The sequence below is a fragment of the Rattus norvegicus genome, chromosome 19 (assembly GCF_036323735.1).
Source record: "Rattus norvegicus strain BN/NHsdMcwi chromosome 19, GRCr8, whole genome shotgun sequence".
NCBI lineage: Eukaryota > Metazoa > Chordata > Mammalia > Rodentia > Muridae > Rattus > Rattus norvegicus.
In genome coordinates, this window is record NC_086037.1 from 55,133,097 (window position 1) to 55,150,140 (window position 17,044).

A 17,044-nucleotide genomic window follows, 5' to 3' on the forward strand; every position below is an offset into this window, starting at 1 on the left:
CCTCCTCCTCCTCCTCTTCTTCTTCCTCCTCCTCCTTCCTCCTCCTCCTTCTTCTCTCTCTCTCTCTCTCTCTCTCTCTCTCTCTCTCTCTCTCACACACACACACACTTTTCCCTCTTCTTCTCTTCATTTTTGGTGGTGGTGGCAGTGAAGCAGCCTTCTCGTCCTCGGCTGTCTATTTCTAAGATGCTCTTGCCCCAGGAACTCTGGTATTTTCACCTTTCCCTCATCCATCCTACTTCTGGATAACCCTATATTACTTTTCCCCCTTAATAATTATCACATTCTCCTGGTTAGTTTCCCTGATTCTCTCCACTCCTCTCCATCCTTCAAAAAACCCTCAGGTAACCATTTTTGTTATTGCTGAACATCAAGCCAGTCTTCGTAAGTTTTGGGTTGGTTCTGGTTACCTACAGAGCAAAGTTCCGGGTGCTTCGTGTGGGATTCAAGGCTCTTCGGGCGTTAGTTCCAAATGCTCTTGTTTGCACGGTCAATATCAGTGTCAGGGTTTTGTATCAAGTGGCTTATGGGAGTCTATATCGCAAGCCTAAGTTGGCATTTTTTGAAGAACAAGCTTCGTCCAGAAGAGTCAATAAAATGGCGCATGCGTGATGTGCAGGCCTTCCTGGGGACGAATCTCTTTGTAGGTCATAGCTTTTCCTGGGAAAGAAGAACTACTTATGCCCCAGTTTGGTGCCCGCCAACTTGCAGCATCAAATTAGAAAAGATATAGGGGGAAAAGATGATGCCGGTGTGTGGAAAAATGTGCGGGTGCTTCTCTTTTCAGTGGCTTAACAGAGAGCATCTTTTATCTCCCTGTTTCTGAGGGTCAGGGAACCAAGTACAGCTTCCTGCCTCCTCTGCCTAAGGTTGTCTCTCAGACTCCTCATCACCTAGGTGACAGCTTCTCCATTCCTTTTCTCATTTTGATCACATTTCCAAAGATCTGCCAGCTAAACCTCACTTTCTTTAAACTTTTATAACACAGAAAGCCCCAGTCACACTCCAGGGGTGGCATTGAAATGTAAAATTGAATTCGTCCTCGCCTGAGATAGCTGCGGTCTGTTTCACTAGATGGGGAAAACACCCCTTGTGCTTAGAGGTCTGAGAGGGCTTGCTACATTCTAATGAATGAATATAAATTGTCTTTCAAATTCCACCTGCCACTTGTCCACACAAATCCAGGCTTCATTATTCAAGTTGAAAGGGTCACAAGAGTGCTGACAGCTGACTGAGGGCTGTGGGAACAGCGTGGACCACTCTGTGCTCTCCAGTGCTAGATGGGGAGATGCTATGCACGCGGGAGAGCAATAGTGGAAGGAACAGGAGCCACGGGTCCAGGTATGCACACTGTCAAGAGTTTGAACATGTCACTGGATTAGCTAATCTTCGAGGTTGACACCATCTGTGCATGTTTATGAATACCTAACCATTAGCATCTCATTGACACTGCACTAGCTAGAGGGACAACAGAGCCTATATGGACATAGACTTAGAGACAGTTTGGTTGCTTGGGCTCCTGTATTATAAATGCTTTTCTGAGAGTGGAACAAGAAATGTTAGTCCAGAATGGGAAACATCATCAGAACATCTGATAGAGAAGCAACTACAACCAAACCACAAGCATTTGCATGGTCCCCCCTATCCCCACTGTGTGGAGTGGTTCATTCTCATGTGGCTCTGGATGACTCTAGTGGAGAGAGTTGCCCGCACCAGAGTGAAACTGGCTTATAAAGAGTTGAGTGGTGGGGCTGGGGATTTAGCTCAGTGGTAGAGCGCTTACCTAGGAAGCGCAAGGCCCTGGGTTCGATCCCCAGCTCCGAAAAAAAGAACCAAAAAAAAAAAAAAAAAAAAAAAAAAAGAGTTGAGTGGTGAGGGCAGACACTTAACAGAGTTAGACTTTAGAACCCTAAAGAGCACAGATGGTGTCCTTGAAATCCATGCCATGTAGTTCTACATGGCTTTGAGTTTATGTCTTCATTTTATCATGACTATCATAGAATATACATGTGAAAAGATATATGCACACACACACACACACACACACACACACACACACACACACACACCCTGCACCGTCCACTCATGCATATGTCAGACACATCCTTTACCCAGTTTAATCCTCATTAATTGAACATTTAAGACAACATTGAAATGCTCCTCTCTTGTGTGTGTCAGCAGTGCGGTGACCACCTTTACTCAGCTAGGCAGATACTATTTGACTTAGCAGGTAGCCCTGCAATGTCGCTGTCCCTTTATTTCTCCCCTCCCCTATCCATATAACAAAGAGCTGCTTCCTTAAGTCCTAACATCATTTCAGATCACCCCTCATTGTTCTTGCCCCTTCCAAACCTGATCCTTCCACATTCAAAGTCATAGCCACCTCTAGAGTATTGTTGGTGCTGGGGTCAAGTCCCGACTGGGTTGTCACCAGCTTCTATTACTGCCTCCCCCACCTGCTTTTCTAATGGGCCCAGGGGACCGAGGACTCCCCCAGACCTCCGAGTTAGTCTAATGGCAAGCTGAGGGCAACAGGGATGCTTTTAACTTTGACTTTCTGGTTTCCTGTTCATATTCAGCCCCGTAAAGTATGGGAGACCACAGACTCGGCACCTGCCCCAGTTTCTGTCCCCCTGCCACTTAAAGATTTGGTTCTTGCATATCATTACCGTACCTGGGTAATGACCCCACACTCCAGTCCGGGTGAAGATTACCAGCGAGAAGTTTGTAGTTTGTGAGTAAGTACTTTACAACCATGACCTCAGTGAGTTCATGAATATTTTGGGAAGGAAGAGGCATGTGTGAATGGTTGTGTTTTTCAGACTTTCAGTACTGATGGCCGAAGAGGACACAAGATATACTCAGAACGACCAGGTCTGTGAGTATCGGACCTGGACTTCAGACACTAAGACTTACTCCATTCCATCATGGCCCCTGGGAAAAGGGCCGTGTCTTATTAATCTTTGTGCTTTCAGGGCCACTGAATGGTACTCAGATAACTTCAGCTGAATGAGGGAGTGGTGGTATTCTGATAACTCAGGCCCTCCTCAGGGTTGTTCCGAGAGACTTTAAGCATATCGAAACATCCCTTTGAAATCCTTAAAGCTCTGCAGCAAGTGCGGGGTTCTTCTCTTTGCTCTATCCTGATATAGAATCAGCCTACAGCATCTTTATCTGTGCAGAAACATACCCTCTGAGAGTAGATTGTGTCCCTCACCAGTGGCTTTATCCCAGGGTGGGTTGGCCTGGGTCCATTTAATTCAACCATGAAGAGAGAGTCATGAATTATTTTTTTCTCTAGAATGCTTTGTTCATTTTTTAAAAATCTCAATTTTTTTAAAAAGAAGTCAGTATTTGATACTAAACCCAAGGTTGTGCACATGCTAGGCAAGTCATACTACTGAACAATGTCCCCAACTCATCTCAGCTCTTGACCACTCTCTCCCTTGTGACTTTTATCAACTGGGTTTTGCTTTTCTGTTAATGAGGAAAGGCTCCAGTTTCTGTGGCTTGGAAGGCGGAGTTGGTGCTTATTACCATGTGGGACATGGATGTGTTTAATTAGTTACTACCATGTGGGACATGGGCATGTTCAATTAGTCCATTAATCAGGCTGGGAGAGATATCTTACGGCCGTCGGGGTTCCTGGACAGAGAGTATTTACAGCTAAGGGAATGTGGAGGAGACTCGGCTACTGGGAGCATCCCACAGTTTCCACTCTGAGATGCCCTACCAAGCAAGGCTGCAATTTGGTCAAGGTGGGATTTGGGAGGAGAGAGGGAAAGAGAAACTGTGATCAGAATATATGTTATGGAAGAAAGAAATTTACTTTCAATAAAATTAAAGATCCTAATAAGAGAGAGAGAGAGAGAGAGAGAGAGAGAGAGAGAGAGAGAGAGAGAGAACAGGCAGGCAAGGCTGAGCAAGCCACAAGGAGCAGGCTAGTAAGCAGCACTTCTCCATAGCTCTGGTTTAGTCTTCCTTCCAGGTTCTTGCCTTGACTTCCCTTCATGACAGATTATCAGCCTCAAGTGTAAGTTAAAATAAGCCCTTCCCTCCCCAAGTTGCTTTCTGTCGTGGTGTTTTATCACAGCAATAGAAACACTAGCTGATACCACAGCTCTGCTACAGCACAGGGCAAGCCACGGTCAGGTGCTTCGGCAGCCCGAAGCAGCCCCACATCCCCAAACCTGGGATTAGAATGAGAACACATCATATTCTGATTTTTTTTTAAAAAGAAACAATTCTAAAATTGTCACCAGAGGTGGTGGCTGTGGGGAGGTCAGGGGACAGCTTGCAGGACTCGGCTCTCTTATCCTGTGAGTCCTGAGGAGTAAACTCGGGTTGTCATGCTCAGTGGCGAACTCCTCTGTCAAGTCTTCCTGCCAGTCACCCATCCTCTTCTGATCTTCTCTCACAGGCTTCTAGCCCAGACTCTTGGGACGCCATCATATCACGGGCAGTCCCCCACCCTGGACGAAAGTGTCCATTGCTGTTTAAGTTCTGTCTCACAGCTGTTGGATGTTGTAACTGCCCAGTAGCTCCCAACAAGTGTTTCTTCCTGGCTGTCACCTTGACATCTAATTAGTGGGAGGTAGTCCTGCCGGAAGACCCTGGAATCACATTTTGCCAGCATAAAGCCCAATTTTATATTCCCTTATAGTCTAGACATGTGCTGTGACATAGCAACCAGGCCATGCAGTAGGATGTATTTTCCTGTTAAAAGTAAAGTAGCAGGTAGATAGATGTGCTGTACGTGACATTTATTCTTAGGCCCCATACAAGCTTATAACTAATCTTCCAAGTTCTCGTTAGTCATAAGCTTGATACCCAGCTCTGAAAATTGAATGAACACATCTCACTGACAGAGAGATGAGGCTTGAACATGAACCTCCAAAGAGGGTCAGGGGAGCTGGGGTTGTACCGTCTGGACTAAGACCTTAGTCAGAGTCAGTACATTCTCAGTTGGGCTATGGGGCAGAGGTGTAGTTTGGGGAAGGTCCCTTGTGCTTTTTTGAGCCTTAGTTCCTCGTTTGCAAAGTGGAAAGAAGATCCCTGTGAGTTTGTGAGGATTCCTGAGGAGCAAAGCTCTGGACATGCTTTACACACATGCTTCAAGTAAGCACTTAAGGAAACTCCGCTTTCTTTGAACATTTCTTTCTCTTCTAGGCCTATGTAGATACCTGATATCTTTGTTTGAATTAACATACCCCAGAATTTAGCCTCTTGAGCTGTTTCTCCGAGGCCAGAGCTTGGTTATTTTCTGCTTACAACAACCAGGAGCACGAAGGAAGCATCTTGTGCACAATAACTAGCCACCTCTTATTTACCAAGCGTTCTTTCTCTGGAGGCAGTGTCCACTGTGCTGGCTGGGCTCTTCCTTTCTGGCCCATCTCTGGCCTATTTTGTTCAGAAAATGGCCTCCCTACAAGTGGCTCTCTATCTATGAGGCTCACCTTTATCAATAACAGGTCCCTGGTTTTTCTCAAAGATTGACTTTACCATCAGGGTCTTTAGGGAGGCTTTGGACTCATTCCTGTGCTACCATTTCATGGGGATTCACTGACAGTCTTTCTTATTGATTATACTGATGCTCACCCTAGAATCCAAGCATTGTGAGGGCAGAAATACAATCCTCTTTATCTCCTTGAAATTCCCAAAGCGAGGTGATAACATCCTCAAAAAGGCGAAGCTAGTCTTTGACAGTGAAAAGGAACTCTGGCTGTGCAAGAATGCAGAGCTGAGTTCAGACCCCAGCACTGGTATAAAAAGCTGACTGTAGTCATGTATACCTGTAACCCAAGCAATGTGTGGAGCAGGGACAGGAGGATGTCTGCTGCTTACTGGCTGCCAGCCTTGCTCCAGGTTCCACGAGAGACCCTGTTTCAAGGAAATAAGACAGCAATAGAGCAGGATAGCTGACATGTCCATGTGACCCAAATATGTGCACATCGGTGTGCCCACATACCATGCACACATATTTTACACTCGTGTGCATACATACGTACTGTCTTACTAGAGTTATAATTTCTGTGATGAAAACTCATGACCAAACCCAAATATAGGGGTGACCCTAGCTTAGACTCCTAGCATTGGAGGATATGGAGCCTGAAGTGGCTGTCTACTGTAACCAGGCAAGACTTCCAATAGAGGGATATGGATACCAACTGAGCCACAAAATCTTTGACCCACAATTTGTACTGAATACAGGATGTAGAGAATTTGAGGGAAGGACCAACCAATGACTAGTCTGATGCCAACTTGAGGCCCATGCCATGAGAGGGCATCCACTCCCGACACTGTTAATAATACTCTGCTGTGCTTCCCTATCTCTAATAGACTCTAGCTTGTGTCAAGCTGACATAGAACTAGCAAGCATACATACACACAGTCACATATATGATGGTGTTTAAATATGCATTTAGTGAGTAACAGCACGGAGTGTACACATGGTATTAAAATTTAGAGAGCTCTAAGAAGACGGGAACGCCTAAAAGTTTCCTTAGGGGAGCAAGGGGAGCTGTAAGGAAATAACAAGGGTTGAAGAGCTGTATTACATCATAGAATAGTCCCAAGCACATAGTAGGCCCATAAATAACATCTTTTAATGACCACAGCATATGTCTTATGAGCCACAGATGCTCAAGTGCAGAGAACGGAAGTGACTGGCCTTGGACTACCAAGTTAATAGACAGTAGAACTGAATCTCTAACCTATTTGTCGAATCCTGTGGTTTTTTTTTCCAGCTACACATCAAATTCCCAATGCATGCTTCTTGAATTGGCTGGAATGTATTAGACAGTCCCACAAGAGGAACCAAAGGAAACATATTTTTGATGTGAAACAGCAAATGTTCTTAGGACGTCACTTCGTTCGGAAGAGTCAGCTAATCTTCTTCCCTGGAGAGCATTAATGATGTGTAAGTCATGGTTCATCATAAGCATGGGAAATGACTGCCATCTCCTTCCCAATGCAAAATCAAGGTGGGATGGTGGGCAATATAATTTCCAGTGTCTTCCTGTTTCACAGTATCAGAGGGCTGAAAGAAAAAAAACATCAACTCTGCTTACTAACAGTTTGATAACTATTCATGCACAAACAATACGAGGCCCACTGGGTCCTGTACGCCTTCTTGAGCCTTGGGTTTTTATTTGGCCTTCCCTCTCCTATTTCTTATTTCCTGTTGAGTTTTAGAGGCACCTGTCTTTGATCACTGCAACTGCTGAGAACCCAGCTTTGAACAGATGTGATGTCTTGAGATGAAGTATACCACTCTGATGTTGAAATTGTGAGCCACCTCAAGCTAGTTGCTTATGCAGGACCCAGCAGATGTTGCTATGATGTCCTTAAAATCTTGACCTATCTGAACATATTCTTGGGGGTTATGTGTCACAACCTGCAGTGTCCAGGACAGTTTGGGAACAGTGGCGGCAGACCAAGACAAGATATGATATTGGCTTGTGGTAGAACTGTGGCAGGGGAATTGGAGAGGCATGCATGGTCATTTGAGTCAATATTTTGAGTTGAAAGATTGGAAGCAGACAGGACTCATTTGATCAAGGGGCTGGAGGGAAAGCTCAGTGGGAGAAGATCTTGTGCAAACATGGCAACCCGAGTTTGTTCCTCTGAACCCTTATGAAAAGCAAAGACATTGTGATATGTTCTTGTGACACAAGCACTTAGTAGTGAGACACAGATGGGCCGCTAAAGCTCACTAGCCATCCAGTAAAGCCTCGTGGGTGAGTTCCAGGTCAGTTAGATACCTTCCCTCACAAAGCAAAGAAGATAGGCAACATCTGAGGAACAGAGGGCACCTGAGGTGACCTCTGGCCTCCATGTGCATCCACACATGTGTACACACCTATCTGTATACACATTTATACACACCTACATGCACACACACTTGTTCAACCTACCCTACCTACACACACACACTTGTACACACCTACCTGCACACACACTAGTATACACTTACCTGCACACACACTTATATACATCTACTTACACACACTTGTATACACCTACCTGCACACATACACTAGTACATATCTATCTCCATACACACCTACCTGCATTCACACTTGTACACACCTACATGTACACACCTACCCCCACACACAGTTGAACACACTTATCTACATACACACTTGTACACACCTACCTGCACACACACACACACACACACACTTGTACACACCTACCTGCATACACACCAATAAACCTCTTCCCACATCACTGACCATCTTCCTCTTTTCTCTCTGCAGCCACCTGTTCAATCCCTCCCCATTTTATCTTCTTGATATGGGGTCTGCCACTCACTGAATTCGAAATTAGCAAACTCCCTGTCTCTGATTCTAATAGTGCTTAGGTTACAGGCTCACCTGACCACGTCTGACTTTTTACATGGATGCTGAGGATTTAAGCTTGGTCCCTATGCTTTTCCAGTAAGTGCTCCTGCCCACAGAATCATCTCCCAGGGCCCCTTCTATTACTTTTCCGTGACAACAAATGGTCACAAACTGGGTGGCGAAAAGGAGCAGAAATGTACTCTTTCATGGTTCTGGATTAGAAGGTCAAAGTCATGGTGTCAGCCAAAGCGCTCTCCCCTTGGGAGGCTCACATGGTGGTGCTCCTCGTCCTCTTTCAGCTTCTGGTGTTTCCTAGCTTCTGCAGCTGCACCACTGATCCTTGACTCTGATCACTTGGGCACCTCTTCTTTCTGGGTCCTTCCCATTCTATTTCTTATGAGGTCTTGGGTTTAAGATCTAGTAGGTGAGTTCAGAATGATCTCATCTCAAGACCCTTAACCTAATTATACCTGCAAAGGTTACTTTCCCAAATAAGGTATCGTTTGCAGAGTCTGGGCATCAGGGCATAAAGATTATGAGTTTAGGACAGTATTCAAACCTCTGTGCTCAGAGACAGAGACGCACAGGAGAGGGCGGGGCTTGTGGGAGCCATCCCACAACTCGGCTATAGATCTGCATTGAGAAGCAGAGAAAGATGGGTCTGAAGTAAAAAAAAAAAAATAAATGAGAGAGAGAGAGAGAGAGAGAGAGAGAGAGAGAGAGAGAGAGAGAGACATTTGAGCCACAAGAGAACTGGGTTCCTATGCAGCTGTCTGACTCATCACTGCAAACCTCCCATCTCCTTTAAGAATGCGCTGATGGCAGTTACCCCGACTTTTAGAGAAGTGGGGGTGACAAGTACAGAAAGTTGTAGCAGCAACTTCTGAGGGTACCAATGGTAGAATCTACATTGTCACTGATGGAAAGGACCATCCCGGTTCCTGTACTGAGTAACTGCGGTGTGGAAAGAGTGTTGTTCAATATTCATCTCTGCGATGCTTGGTGTGGTTTTCTTCTTGCTCACCTCCAAAGTCCTCTCCCAGCTCCCTCTCCTGCTTCAGTAGGCTTTGTGGGATGGGGGCTCCTCCGGCATCTGGCTTCCTTCACACTTTCTAGTCTGAAGATGGCTCAGCCTGTAGGCTTCACTGTGTACTGGCTCAATTATATGTTAACACCTTAGAACTAGGAAAGTGCTGGCTCCTGTGCTAGCTCCGATCCAAGCATGCTGTCCTTTAGGAGTCTGACTAAGGAAAAAGCCAGTCTCCTTTCCACTACACTCTTTACTTAGGGGAGATTCAAGGGAATAGAAACCATGAATTTGGTCTGATTTTTAATACCATTGTCAGCCTTTAGTGAGATGTCTGCCACCATCTAAGAGGCTATTTGGTTTTGTGCTTGTTTACCCTTCCCCCCACCCCATCCCCCACCTCCTTGCCCGTCTATCTGGTGCTAAGAATATCATTCAGTTCAGGCTTCTGTAATCGTGCATCAGCTGCAGATGCCCCCCGAGAAGCCAGAGCCACCAAGTGCCACTGCCTGCTCCTCCTAGCAGGCCCAGAAAGCTCTCTGGGGACAGGGGATTGTCTAAGGTCTGAGGCTGAGGTGTCTTGCAACTTTGCATAACTATCTCCTTGCTGGAGGAAGAATAGGTGTTTCAATTCGATCTCTAACATTACACGGCCACTGTATTCTTCAGGAGGAGCACGCTGTGGCTCTGCCCATATTTAAAGTCCATCTCATATTTCTTATGTAACCTTTAAGACAAACTCATATGACTCGTGGGCTGTATTCATAAAGCAACTTTATTTTTGCCATTTAGTGTCTCTTTGAAGTTTCTTTGTGAGTCAATTTATTTCCCTTCCTGTGGATAAACACAGTCAGAGGCCAAGGCACCTCTGGACCCGATTAGGCGTCAAACGGTCTCCATAGTGTTTAACTGAAAGCTATGAGCGAGAAGTGGTGGCGCATGCTGGTAAGTTCAGCAATTGAGAAGCAGCTGCAGAAGGATCAGAAGTTCAAGGTTATCCTTTGTTAAACAGCCAGTGCAAGACAGGCCTGTGCCACACGAGACCCCCTCTTAAAAGAATCAAAACCGAAGAAAACAAAAAAATAGTCAGGTGCTCTAGAGGAACAGAACACTCTCTCTCTCTCTCTCTCTCTCTCTCTCTCTCTCTCTGTGTGTGTGTGTGTGTGTGTGTGTGTGTGTGTGTGTGTGTGTGAAGGGGATTTATTAGATCAGCTTACAGACTATGGTCCAGTTAGTCCGGTAATGGCTGTCTACTGATGCAAAGTCCAAGAATCCATTAGTTGTTCAGTCCAGAAGGCTGGATATCTCAGCCGATCTTCAGTATGAGCTGGAGTCCTGAAGAATTAGTCTCTAATGCCAGTGAAGAAATGGACTGGGGGTGGGGCAAATGCAACTGGGGAGAACAGGCCTGGAACAAGAGTGTGTGGTCAAGACGCATCCACAACTATGAAAATCTCCTCTTGGGAACAGAATCTCATCTTGAGACCAGCAGGAGTAAGGATCACTCTCTCTCCCTATTCTCAGCCTGCATGCCCTGAGCTGTAGCCTAATGAGCCCTGTCTCTTTCCTTCTTGGGAGAGTCACATAGGCTCTAGGCCAAATTGCAGGTGTAAGCACTTGGAATCCCTCTTCCTGCAAACAAGGCATTCCCAGCACCTGAGCTCCAGTCAATACTCTACACTCTCCTACCCGATCCTGCCACTCCCCAAGTTCATATAGCCCTTGTTACCCCTGAATAGAAAGAGCTGCTCTTTCATGAAATATTGTCTAGAAGAGATGTTTCACTTTCCCACCACAAAGAACACTGAACACCTTCTTGGGAAAGGGGTCTCTTCAAAGCCCTGTTCTTTTGTCTGGAAGTTCAAGGATGTCAGGTCTCAACCATGTCTGAGGAAATCTTCCCTAGCGGCTTCCTTCTGGACCCTGTACATGCCCAGTATATGCAAAAGGGTTGTGAGAGATGTCGGCTTTGTTTTCTTTGCAAAAATATTGGTCTACTTCGTCTGTCTGAAATTTGCTATTCCACGGGCCAAGCCCCAGTGACAGCTCTAACATCAAATCGAGAGTTCATTTGCATATTCAGTTGGCACGAAGCTCATAGTAGGGAGGCATGGTCAAGTGCATATTTAAGACCAGGCACATGGGGTTGGGGATTTAGCTCAGTGGTAGAGCACTTGCCTAGCAAGCACAAGGCCCTGGGTTCGGTCCCCAGCTCCAAAGAAAAGAAAAAGAAAAAAAAAAAAGACCAGGCACATATGTATTTTAACACTTTAAACAGCCATATTAAGCAGTAGGAAATTGAAAGTTCGTTTTAACAATACATCCAACCCAGCATACCTAAAACAGTCATTTCAATAAGAAATAAATTTTTTTAAATTAGCAAAGAGGTCTTTTTCATTCTTCTTTTCCTCAAAGTCTTTATGACCCAAATTCACATTTAATTCACCTTCTAGTTAGGATCAGATACGTGTCAAGAACTCAGTGGCCACAGGAGGCCATAGATGGCCACCAGTGTCGGCTGTGCTGGGCATGCTCTTCACAGACCATAAGCTCCACAGGCAGAGCTGATGTCTGTCCTGGTGGCTCTTTATCAGTGGTTGGTATACAGTATGGACTCACACTTGTGACCTTGAGGTGAGATGCAATAGAAAGGGTAAAGGAACTTTTAGGGGCACTCAGAAGCTGAAGCATCCAGTCCTGCACAGAGTTACTTTGCCAGTATAGTTTGCAATTCATTTCTTTCTTTCACAGGCATCCAAAGCCCTTGAAGGTAGAGGCATTTCCGTCTTACTCTTTTATACTCCTACAGTCCTCCTGATTCCTGGCACTGTGTTGTGGGACTTCATGCAGCCAACAAGTATTTATTCGGTGTTCGTCTTGGACCAGTTACTATTTTAAGTGCAGGGTTAGAAATAATGCAGTCTGTGTTGATGGAGCCCACAGGGCAAAAAGAAACTAAGGAAGGTCTGTGAAGGAAGTAAATTGGGTGACATGATAGAGTGTGACAGGGGACAGGAGCACTGGGTACTGGAGGAGGAGGGGCCAGTTCTGCAAAGAGCTCTTTCCTTATATCTCATCACAGCCCTCCAGGCCGCCTCTGCTGCAGCCTTACTGACTTCTCCCTTTGTAGACTAACTCAAACACAGCTCGGCACTTAACTTCCTGTTTCTGCTCTGTCCTGCTCTCTCCTTGGCTGTCTATCACTTTTATCTTCCCGGCGCTTCGGCTTCTGTGCTGTTTTCTCAAAGAAGCCATCCCTGATCACCCTGATCAGCAGTCACCACCCCGCCCCTCGCCACCAGCTCTCTGTTGACCACATTATGCACAACACCATCTACAATCTTGTGCATACCGGGAGTAAGCTCTAGGTGAAACCCTCTTGGCAGTTGTAATCTTTTAGTGCCTAGAATAGTCCCTTGGTGACTAATATTTGATCAATAATAGCGTTCATTAGATATGTTTTTTTAACTGAACGAGTAAAGAAATATCACTAGTAAAAGTCTTTGGGAGGTGTTTTAAGGGCTAATTGAAATAAACACACGTAAATGAACTCTGGGAAGAACACCACTTTATTTTCTGTCTGAGAAAGGAAGACGGGCTAATCCATCTAAAAGTTATTCTTTCAGGATACAATGGGCATCTAGCATCCTAGAAGTTGCTTCCAATTCCTTCTGCACAGAACTGAAGGGCAATTGCAGACCCCTGGAAGAGGTATAAGTACCAAAGGATAAACATTCCTGTGAAGGGGGGGCGAGGGATCCGTATTTCATCACCGAGAGGTAGGTGTTCGCGGAGATCATGTGTGAAGTGGTTTTGAAGACCCAGGAAAGGTCTGGCTAAGAAAGGCGTTGGGAAGGATGGGAAGTTTGTGGAGCAGGAAACTATAAAGAAAATCGTTTGTTTTGGTACCGGGCGGTTGCTAGGGACGCCCGCCTTCTCCAATCAACGTTGCTCTTGTTAGAGTGTGAGCCACCCTAGCGGTTGCTGTGGCAACAGATGGTAACAAGATGGACACAGCAGTGCACGAAAAAGTGGATCACAAAAAATGCAGAGAGTGTGAGTTGAAACCCAGTTTCGGCAGGGAGCGCGGTGTGGAGTTGCCCTGGGATTCTGAGGTTACGGGATCTCTCAGTGGCCTCGGGGTGAAAGAGTGTGCTTATGGGGACTGATAAGCTGGCCCCTACTGTTCACGCCGCTAAAGTTGTGGGGTCTGGGATTTCCGTACTTGGCATTCTCGCCCGGAAACACAGGAATGGGGGTAACCTCGCTTCTAACTTCAGCTTTGGGCAAATCACTTTCAGTCTTTCCTCCCTAGGAAAATGAATGGCAGGTCCCGTGCCCCTCCAGCTGTTCCTGCTCTGTTCTCAAAATGACCCCGAAGATCAAATGTGTGGCTGATTATATAAAGGAAAAATTCCCTTATGCGAAACAAGGCGGCAACAGTTAACGCCTCTCCGCCTCTCCGTGTGTGAACGCAGCAGTTAGGGCTCAGAGAGTGCCCCAGGATTGGAGCAGGGGACTGGCGCTGTGTAGCTCTGTGCTGTCCTCAGGGCCCTGGGTTCTGTGTGTGCTTGAATTTCTTGATTCCGGACTCTGCTTGGGGTTGTTTCGTTTTCATGTCGGAACATTACAACCGCCCGAGAGTTAATTAGACGATTGTGATTTAGTTCTTATTTTTACTTAAAGCAATTGGACCCCACTTCATGTCTAATAGTCAGGAAGATTATAAAACAAAAGCTTTATTTTAAATGAACATAAATAGTGGAGACACGGCGTCTGTGGTAGAACCCAGACCTTAATTAAGATCGAATTAAAAAAAAAAAATCCAAACTCATACAGGATAACCCAGTCGGCCACGGAAACACCAAAAATGCAGGACTCCTTAAGGACATTTTATAAAATGTATTAGATTTTTTCCCCCAATCATCACAAATCAGTAGAGGATGTATGGGCCACCAAGTCTGCGTTTTTGGGGACCCCAGGTTCACACCAGTTTCTTCCTGAAGAGCATCTGTTCGTGGGGTGTGGAGGGGTCACACCTTGCTTGGCTCGGAGCTGGGAGGCTCTGTTCTTACCATCATGCACTCACACACCCCTGTGATTTCTACGGTTTGCACGGCTGTGTCTGCAGTGCATTCACAGAATAGTTGGGACCATTGATCTTCCTTCCAACTATTTTTAAAGCTACCTGTTTTGTTTTCTGACTCGCCTAAGTGTCAGTACGGTGAGCTTCATCGTCTCTGTTTGTGTGGCTTGCCTTGGATACTGCCAAACACTTGGAATGTTCATTCTTTAAAACTTTTATCATCGTGATGGAAAAGAATGCGGTCACCTTATTTGTATTTCCCTGATTACTAGTCTGATCGAGTAGTCTGCACCTGTTCATTATTGACAATCTGATGTGAATCGACTGTCTTTTAAAATGCAGATGCCCTTTTTCATATTGATTTCTAGATATCCATTTCGTTCTAGCTGTCAACTTGACACAGCCTAGGATTACCTAAGAAGGGAGTCTCACAATTGGCTTGTGGGCGTGTCTGTGGGGAATCATCTTGAGCCCACTGTGGGCAGTACCGTTCCCTGGACAGGAGGTCCCAGGCTGTATAAGAAAGCTAGCTAGGCGTGAGCCTGCCAGTGACCTGGCAAGCAGTGTTCCCGTATGGGTTCTCCTTCAAGTACCCGTCTGACTTCTCTCAGTGATGGGCTGTAACCTATAAACTGAAATGAAACCCCCCTCCTGCAAGTTGCGTTTGGTATTGTCAAAGCACCAGAAAAGAAACTCGAGCATTGGGGCCACTGTGCATACTCAGGATATTAATACACTGTATGTTTCATTGAGAAATAATTAATATTTCCTCCCTATATATTGATCAGCTGTTTGACACAGACCTTCGTTTATCTGGGAAGGGAGAATCTCAGTGGAAGAATTGCCTTGTTCAGACTGGCCGGTGGGGTGGGGCACTTTCTTAATTGCTAATCGATGTGGGAGGGGCCTAATCCCCTGTGGGCAGTGCCCTACTTAATAGTCATGCAGGTTTGGGCTGTAAAGAAAGCTAGCTGAGCTATTCAGTAAGCAGCTTTCTCTGTGGTCCAGTCCCTACCCTGCATGCCTTGATGACGGACTTTAGCCTTAGTAGGTAAAGGCACTTTAGCCGAATAAACCCGTTATGCCCCCAAAGTTCCTTCCGGTTATAATATTTTATCCCAGCAACGGAAACCAAGCTAGGACACTGTTCTTGATACTTTTCCCGTGAAGTTGTATTTGACCCAAATAACAACAAATAAATGTCAACTGTTCTTTGTGGGCCCATGACACACTAGCAATTATGTTACACTGTTTTAAAACCAGGTTGACTGACCTATAGCTTGCACTCTAAAACATCTCCTGTTTGTCTGTGTAATTCCACAAGCTGACTTCAAAAAGACAATGTCCGTGTAACAACTTGACCTACCACAGTAAGTATATAGAATTATTCTAGTAGCTCGAACAGTTCCCTTGCATCCACTAGGCCCTCTTTCCCCACTCCCAGCCTGTGACAATGATCTGATTTCTGATTCTGTATCCCCCAAATAATGGGATCATAAAATACGTAAAACCTTCTGTCTGGCTTGCTTTATTTAGCCTCCGAGATTGACCTACCTTGTGTACGCTAACAGTAGAGTATTCCTTCTTATGGCCGAGTACTACTCTATTGAATTGTATGTATCACCAAATGATGGGCATTGGTTCACTCCAGGTATTTGGCTATTATGGGTAAATGAGTTTGCTACAAACAGTCATCTATGCGTCTTTGTGTTGCAGCACATTATTACTGTTTTAGTAAATAATTGGAGGGTTTCTGGGTTATAGTGTAAATATGTCAATTTTACAAGGCTTCCAGCCACGTGGCTCTTAAAGTGAGGGTACCATTTTGCATTTCCACCAGTGTGGAGTTTGAGTTTCACCTGTTCTACAGCCTTGAGGGCCAGGATGATTTGGTTACTTTGAACTACCCCTGCAGGTATGAAATGTGTGCACACTATGCCTTAAACTTATGAGTAAGGAAATGTGTGCACACCACAGCATGTATGTGGAGGCCAGACACAAGCTTTCCTGAGTCATTTCTGTTCTTCTGCCTTGGCTGCTGGGCACTAAACCCAGGTAGTCAGGCTCCCTTAGCTCTACCTGGCTGATCCATGTCATTGACCCTCCTGTTCTAGTTTTACTTGGCATTCTTCAAGATCCATGACACTGAACAACATACGTTTACCTGTAGGTAAACCACTGATAAAGATGTTCACTGACCTCCTTTGTTCATATGACTGGCTCATACTTTATTTATTTTTTAATTGAGATGTGAGAATATGTATATATATGTATATATATATTTGGGTTAAGAAATATACATATACTTATATTTATCTATGAATTTATTTATTTATTTTATATATATGAGTACACTGTCGCTCTCTTCAGACACACCAGAAGAGGTCATCAGATCTCATTACAGATGGTTGTGAGCTACCATGTGGTTGCTGGGAATTGAACTCAGGACCTCTGGAAGAGCAGTTAGTGCTCTTAACCACTGAGCCATCTCTCCAGTCCACAGACTGTATATTTATATAGACTTCATATATTTATAATTTTACAGTGACTTTTGGAATCAGGTAGCTTGAGTTCTTTTTCAAA

At 45.2% G+C, this 17,044-nt stretch overlaps 1 protein-coding gene across 9 annotated transcripts in view; it reads left to right on the forward strand.

Moving 5' to 3' along the window:
• The first annotated feature begins 13,285 nt into the window (after positions 1-13,285).
• Positions 13,286-17,044, forward strand: part of Hydin (Hydin, axonemal central pair apparatus protein) — a 346,279-nt gene continuing 342,520 nt past the window's right edge. For 8 of the 9 annotated variants that reach the window (XM_039098232.2, XM_039098235.2, XM_039098234.2 and 5 more), the window contains exon 1: positions 13,286-13,431. In XM_039098232.2, the coding sequence (XP_038954160.1) occupies positions 13,383-13,431 (49 nt within the window). In that variant the 5' untranslated portion in view covers positions 13,286-13,382. The remainder of the gene's footprint in view (positions 13,432-17,044) is intronic. The other variant, NM_001427650.1, reaches the window with a different exon arrangement.